General features: G+C 40.3%; 1 protein-coding gene across 3 annotated transcripts in view; it reads left to right on the forward strand.

Moving 5' to 3' along the window:
• Window positions 1–7,260, forward strand: part of tp73 (tumor protein p73) — a gene marked incomplete at its 3' end in the record, with an annotated part of 52,267 nt that overhangs the window by 5,257 nt on the left and 39,750 nt on the right. For all 3 annotated transcript variants that reach the window (XM_080763482.1, XM_080763479.1, XM_080763478.1), the window contains exons 2-3: window positions 3,552–3,647; window positions 4,538–4,688. In XM_080763482.1, coding sequence (XP_080619608.1) covers window positions 3,552–3,647; window positions 4,538–4,688 — 247 coding nt within the window. The remainder of the gene's footprint in view (window positions 1–3,551; window positions 3,648–4,537; window positions 4,689–7,260) is intronic.

The raw sequence follows: 7,260 nt of genomic DNA on the forward strand, positions 1-7,260 counted from the left end.
AAGTTCAGATGTCGGTCGATTTTCATGGAGGGACACTTTGGCACGTTAGATTACACAAGCACTGAAGCACAAGTGTTCTGCACCTGCAGTGTAATTCCATAGCATTTCGATTGGGATCACAATAGATTTGGGGTAAGTGTTTTTTATTCATTTACATGCTGTAGTAGGGGTAATTTAAAGGCTATTAATTCATGTCACAATGGCCTTTATTTGTTCTTGGCGAAGTTGGCGTATGGACACATTCACGGTAGCCTATAGGAAAATAAAATAATATTTATTTGGCAAAAATCAATCGAATCAATCAAGAAAATTGCTTTAAAATGGCATGGCGCTGTTTGGCTTACCTGCATGCATACAGCGATTTATACAATTATGTTTTAATCGTTCATTGTTTTGCCCGTTTATAATACCATGTTGTGGGTGTGTTCGCTAGCTATAGCTATTATTGTCAATGTGCTAAAACTATAAATAAAAAAATAATAAATAATAAAGAAATCACACCCTTGTGAAGTGAGGGGCGCTCTTATCCTCTTACAGCTATGATTAGGCGATGTAATGATGATGTAAAACAAATTTTGAGACAAAACAAACAAATTATCTTTATTGTTAATGGCGTTTTTAAAACAAACATTGAACTAAAAACAAACATTAAATCTGTATATAGGAGGGGCCCTCAAAAATGGGCTAAACAATGAAATAAAATCAGCATTTGATTCAGTGATTATAATTGTAAAGCAGCCTATATTAGGCCGCCGCCTATATGCATTTCAAGTTTTCTGACAACAAAACTTTATTATAAGTTGGGGGAAATAAATAAGGTTGGCTATAATGATATGCTATATGATATATGGTGTAATCTAGGCCTACATTTAAAAGAAATCCTATCACCACCTTGCAGGCAGTAGCAGTGAGGCCACAGGCCAATACTAAATAATAATAATAATAATAACAATAATAATAATAATTATTATTATTATTATTAATAATAATTATTAGAGAGAGAGAGAGAGAGAGAGAGAGAGAGAGAGAGAGAGAGAGAGAGAGAGAGAGAGAGAGAGAGACTGGGCTAGATATTCTTGAGGTTTTTGTTTTTGTCAATACATTTCACAGGCATGTATATTTTGGGGGCTAAATGCTGGTAAGCTGAGTGCTGAGATGCATTCAAGGGCGTCAACTCCGGGAGTGCCTGAGAGCTTAGGCACCCACTGGCAATTCTTTAAGCAGTTTTTTTATCAACTGGTACTGAACGTGTCTGTGTGTGTTGTCTTGTCTTGGAGTAAATGGCCCGTGGGAATAGTCTGTATGTTGCCATGGGTGCTTGTGACTTGGAGTAGATATATTATATGCCTGCTATAGAGCAGGTGAAAATCATTAAGCATGAGTTTCGATTTCTTTCGTGAATTTGCCTGGGCCCGGCCTTATCTGAAACTACTGCATGTTGAGGAAAATACAAAGGAGTATAGGCCTATCTGGGCATATAGCCATGCAGCCTATATATTCTAAACGGATTTTAGATAGGTATTTTGTATTTTCCTCAACCAGCCCTAACTTTATCTTGACTAGCACTTGCTAGTTGAAAACATGGACTATTTGGAGCTGTGTCCAGGTGGAATCTCAATTAGCTTCATTGGAGACTGCAGTGCATCTCTTAACTCTAGAGGCGGCAGCCACCACGGGAATAGCGGGAACCTATGCGCAGCTGCTCCAGAGACCGTTATAGGCTAATCTGAATTAATATTTGTGCCATGCACTGTCGCTCGCTCTTTTGCGTAATTGTAAATATTATATGGGAGGGACGGTGTATAGGCGTGCAGTGCGTTTCAGTGCATATAGGCCATACGCGTGCATGCATTTGTCTTGTGCGTCGTTTTGATTGATGTAGGCCTATTTGTATATATCCAAAAGTATGTTGTAAGTTGTAACTTACAGCAGACCGAATACCCCATGTCTTCCGATAGGTCATAGGGAGCATATGAAAACAAACAACTCTCCCTCAACAATAACAACAGTAAAGCCTATATCACACTCTATAGATTAGCTTATCGTCAATCGATCCAGAACAGACTAAAATAAAAAAAAGTTCAGTAATTCAGTTTATATTATGTTATGGGCGAGATATAGCCTAACCATTTTAATTTAAATTAATATATGTTCAAACCACACATGCAATCGTTTGCGCATGCATCATCATGCATGGTATGTAAAATGAGTATAGGCTAGACTAGACTACAATTGTGTTGCCTATGCGTCTGCGTCTTTTAAACCCATGCACCTTTGCCACAGTTTCTTTTTGAAAGGGGTTACTAAGGAGATGTGACGCGTTGTGGACGGGCACTGCTCAGCCTCCCTTATGGTACGACGCTGGGTCTAATATGTCGACAGTTTTTCTAACAACTTGGTGGATTTATGGAAATCTGTGTATTCGACCCAATCGGCTGGTATTGTCTTTGATATCCTACATCGATCGCCTATATGTTCCAGGCAAGTCTAAAATTGTCTACACATGCTTGAAATGTTATGAAACATAACAGTGATAGTTGAATGCATTATAATATCACAAAATACATTATTGTTATTTTGATGATTGTTTTTTATTTTACAATTGTGAACAAGAGCCAAGTCAGAATATAATAGGCCTATAAATTTCAGCCCAACAGGCAGAACTTCATTTGTTTCATACCGGTAATGTGCACACCTGACAATAATTTAGGCCTAACCTAATTAGCATATCTGCTCATATTGAAGTTTTTACAAAGTATAAAGAGTGTTTGTTACTGTTGTGTCGATAGTCATATAGTTGCTCTTAATTGTGTGTTGTGTCCAGAACAAATTGGATCTGGAGAGTAACAGGAATAGGCCTACTCTGTGGTTTAGATATAAGGATATGGCTTACATATGTATTTTGAGCTTTGAAAATGGAAGAATTCGGTTATTTTGGTTCCTTGTTGGGAGAAGAAAGAAGATAAATTTGGTACGATGTTCTGTGAGAGGGGCAAAGAGGAAGGAATATTGTCGATTGAGGCCACATGGCACACACACCTCCCTCTAGGGGTGAGATGGGTGATGCGTTAGGCAGGTTTGGACATGCCCAGCTCCCCTGACATCTATCTGGTTTAACACTATAGTGATCACACCTGGAGAAAACGGAGCCTGCAGCTCGTGTAGCCGACACTGTGGTGTGGACAAATCAAAATATCAAATGCATGTGTCTAATCTCTCTCTCTCTGTGTGTGTGTGTGTGTGTGTGTGTGTGTGTGTGTGTGTGTGTGTGTGTGTGTGTGTGTGTGTGTGTGCGTGCGTGCGTGAGTGGGTGTACATTATGTCAAAGTTAACCAAAGTAGGCCTACCTTAGTTTACTGTCCATAATATATCATGCAGTTTGGACTGGTTTACATTTAACTTGATTGTTCCTTTCCATGTTTTTGTGTTGTCTGTCTGTCTGTCTGTCTGTCTGTCTGTCTGGGCTATATGTACTGACCGTGTGTGTGTGTGTGTGTGTGTGTGTGTGTGTGTGTGTGTGTGTGTGTGTGTGTGTGTGTGTGTGTCTACAGAGTGATCTACCCCTCATCAGACTACCCACCCTCTAAAATGTCTCAATCCACCACTACTGATGAAGGAGGCCACTTTGAGAACCTGTGGAGTTCTTTGTGAGTGAAGGATAATGCACGCACATGCCACCAAGACCTACACACCAATGCCATATTGGGAAAAATATCTCAGTGCGATTCAGACACTATTGAGGGTATGCACGTGACATCATCATCATACCTGGAAGTTAAGCGGGAAGGTCTACTGAGTGGCAATAAACTACTTTCTGGCCTTGACAGCCCATAGTCCAAATAGAAAAGTCCTTGCATTAAAAGTATGTTAAACTCACTTTGCTACTCACTTTGCCACTCACTTTATGCATGTGCCGCATAACCTCTATTTTGCTTCAATTTGCTTCAATTTAGTAATTGCCACATTAGATACTGTCAACATTTATACATTTACATTTAACCGCTAACCACAGCATCCGTATTCGGGGGAAAACCTTTGCAGAAAATAGCAAATCTACAAGCTCACAACGCCTGTAGATCGCGCAGACGTGTCCTGTCCTCCTTGCCAACGCTGTGATCTTGTAGATTTGCTTAATTGATTGTAGATCGGCTCAGATTGACAAAAATAAAGGCAGCATAATGTTCACTGTGTTGATTTACCCAGGATAGGATAGGCTCGACTAGTTGATTTGCATACAGTAGGCTGAAATTTATGGAAACCAAAGGCTTCTAGGAAAGTTAAGAAAATGTCAAATTGAAATCATGACCTTGAGACAGTAAGCCAAGATATTTTAGATCTCTCTGTCTTATGCAATTAATTGCAACTTTTACAATTTGGAAAATTGTAGTAGTTAATATATTGTGATTTTTATTTGATTTTGTGGACGAATTGTTCAGCACTACCCCTGATCCAGTATATAATAATTATAATTATTATAGAAAAGACAAATGGATTTTAGCCAACATACATACATCTCTGGTGTTTTCTCCGTCTCTAGGGAACCGGACAGCACGTACTATGAGCTTCCCCCAGGGACCCAGACAGGCGACCGCCCAGTGCCTTCTACCAGCACCCCAGGGAGCCACTGCAACGCCACAGAGGTCTGCATGGATGTCTACCACATGAGGGATATGAACGATAATCACATGGTAGGAACATAATATATAAACACGTGAACTCAGATTTTAGATCCCTTGTTGTCTTGTTTGTTTGAACGTGACTTGATTGTGACAAGTGTGTCAAGTTTTCAGTGTGCATTTATGTTGGATAACCAACCAGACAGCTGTCACACCAGGTACGTGAATGACAATATGATAGTACAGTAGAAACACGAGCAGGAAGACGCGTGGTTCGTATTGTTTTTGGTCTCATTCAGATTCCGATCTGCTTGTTTCCTTTGTATTTTGGCCTCATATTTCAAGTTATACAGTATATGAGTTATCTCTAAAGGGCATCTGCAAAGTACATTGATTGATTCAATAGTTTAACTTTAGGTATAGATTCATTTATTACTTGACAATATATATCTCCATGGTTATGTTCAGTTTAGTTAGTTTAATTTAAGTCTGGTTTGTCATGCCATATGTTTGAAAATCAGGATTTGGCTCATTTTGGATGCCTATGAGGACTTAATGTCAACATGATGGAAAAGAGCTTGAGTTGTCACTAGGTGTTTTGTCATGGATCTTTGTTGTGTTTGAATAGATCAAATAATCGAACAACCAGTTCAGTTACCATATGTATCATAAACATTTAACTTTATTGTTAATGTTTCACTTTGTTGCATATTATGAATCAAAATATCTTTGACTGCTGGCTGAATTTCTGTTGGGATTACCATATTTATTAGATGTATTTGTAAATACCTCCTTTGTATGGTCTAGTAGTTACAGCCCTAGTGAGAACAAGGTCAATGCTTTATTCCGTATGTGGTTTCCACTGTTGTTTTCCCTCCAGAGTAGAGGAGATTCCCTCCTACAGCATACCGTTTGTTTCCCTCTCCTCAGCAGCCTTTTCCCTCTCCCTCTCTATCTGGCTGAGTTCTGCTGAGTGGCCTGCTGGGACTTTAAGGGGAGGGGATGCACAAAACATGCACAAAAACCTCATTAAACACCAGGCAAGAGCCCCCTTGCTGCTATGACTAGAGCCATCTGTAGTTTCTGTACTGTGTGTGTGTGTGTGTGTGTGTGTGTGTGTGTGTGTGCGTGCGTGCGTGCGTGCGTGCGTGCGTGCGTGCGTGCGTGCGTGTGTGTGTGTGCGTGCGTGAGTGCATGCGTGCGTAGCGTGCGTGCGTGCCTGCGTGCATTCCAGCCAGTGAATATGATTGAGTTACGTGCGTGAGTTGAGTGTATTGTGGGCTATTATGAATGGAGTGCCACATTTTTTGTATTTTTCCAGTTTTTCATGTGTCTATGAGGTGACAGTACTTCATTAGACACCCTTGAGTCGGTTTTATGTGCAATTGTGTATTAACTTTGTATTTAGGGTTTCTTCCTGGAGGCTGAACCCTTGACAGTCAAACGGGCCAATGAAATAAACAGTAATATAGTGACATCACACTATCAGCCCCTCCCCTAACCCCTCCCCCTTTATCATACAACTGCAGCTGTGGCTTCAGTTCAGGTGGATCACCACCCATCATCACCCACCAGGCAAACCAGGCATACTTAATGAACTGGTGGGCTTATCCACATTATATTATAATAATATTACCTGATGATCATGTTTTAGGGTGGAAAAAAATTGTGGCACTCCATCTTTAAAGAACCAGACAGGTGCCCGTTGGGCACCGAACTACTCCGGAACGATGCAAAAAGGGGATCCTTAATTGCCCCACCTGGTTATGCAATACTCGTTATACCTGTTGTTAGAGACCCGTTGAGTAACCGTTGTAACCGTCTGTCTGTCCCTTTTGTGCCCATATATGGACATATCTCTATCTGTCTGTCTGTCTTTGTTCCTTTTATGCCCGTGGATATCCCTGATGTTATTATCAGTAAATGACCACATTTGGGCATGCCCATATATGGGATTGGTTCTGGAAAGTGACCGTGTGCAGTAAACCTCTGTGGATAATGTGTAGAGAAGAATTTGAAGATTTCAAACTGATTGTGGAAAGTAGACTTACTATAAAGTAATCAAATGGCATGTGTGGGGAATTCGCCAAATCAAGCTTAGACTGGGGTTGCCAGACTATATTCACAGTCAGCAACCATTTTACTCTCTCGTCATATTTGTGGGTTGGGAAGAAATGCCACCCGTGGCCAGTCTTAACTGGCTATGTACTGTAGTACTGTATGTGTCTTAAGTGGCCACGTATGTCAGAGCCACGGGTGAGTCTTAACCAGCCACGTATATCAGACTATTGGTATGTCGGACTAACGTATGCCATTCAAGATACCTTCTCATTCAAGATACGTGGTTTTACAGACGTGTACTGTACATGCGTACATAGAGATTCCATTTATTGTAAGATTTGATGCAGCCAGAGACTATTCATTTCTGTCTGATCTAGTTGGTTCAAATTTTCCAAGCAAAAATATGCTTGCTTTGTATTTTATCATGCAGCTTCTGGAAATGCTGACTCAAATTTCATGTGATAATTTCTTAAAGATAATTTTTAGGTATTTCTGCTTTCTTTCGATAGTGAGCAGAGAGACAAGGGAGGTGGGGGAGAGAGAGAGAGAGAGAGAGAGAGAGAGCTAGTCAGATTGAAACCCT

Source organism: Protomyctophum bolini, assembly GCF_963924005.1.
Source record: "Protomyctophum bolini genome assembly, chromosome: 5".
Taxonomy (NCBI): domain Eukaryota; kingdom Metazoa; phylum Chordata; class Actinopteri; order Myctophiformes; family Myctophidae; genus Protomyctophum; species Protomyctophum bolini.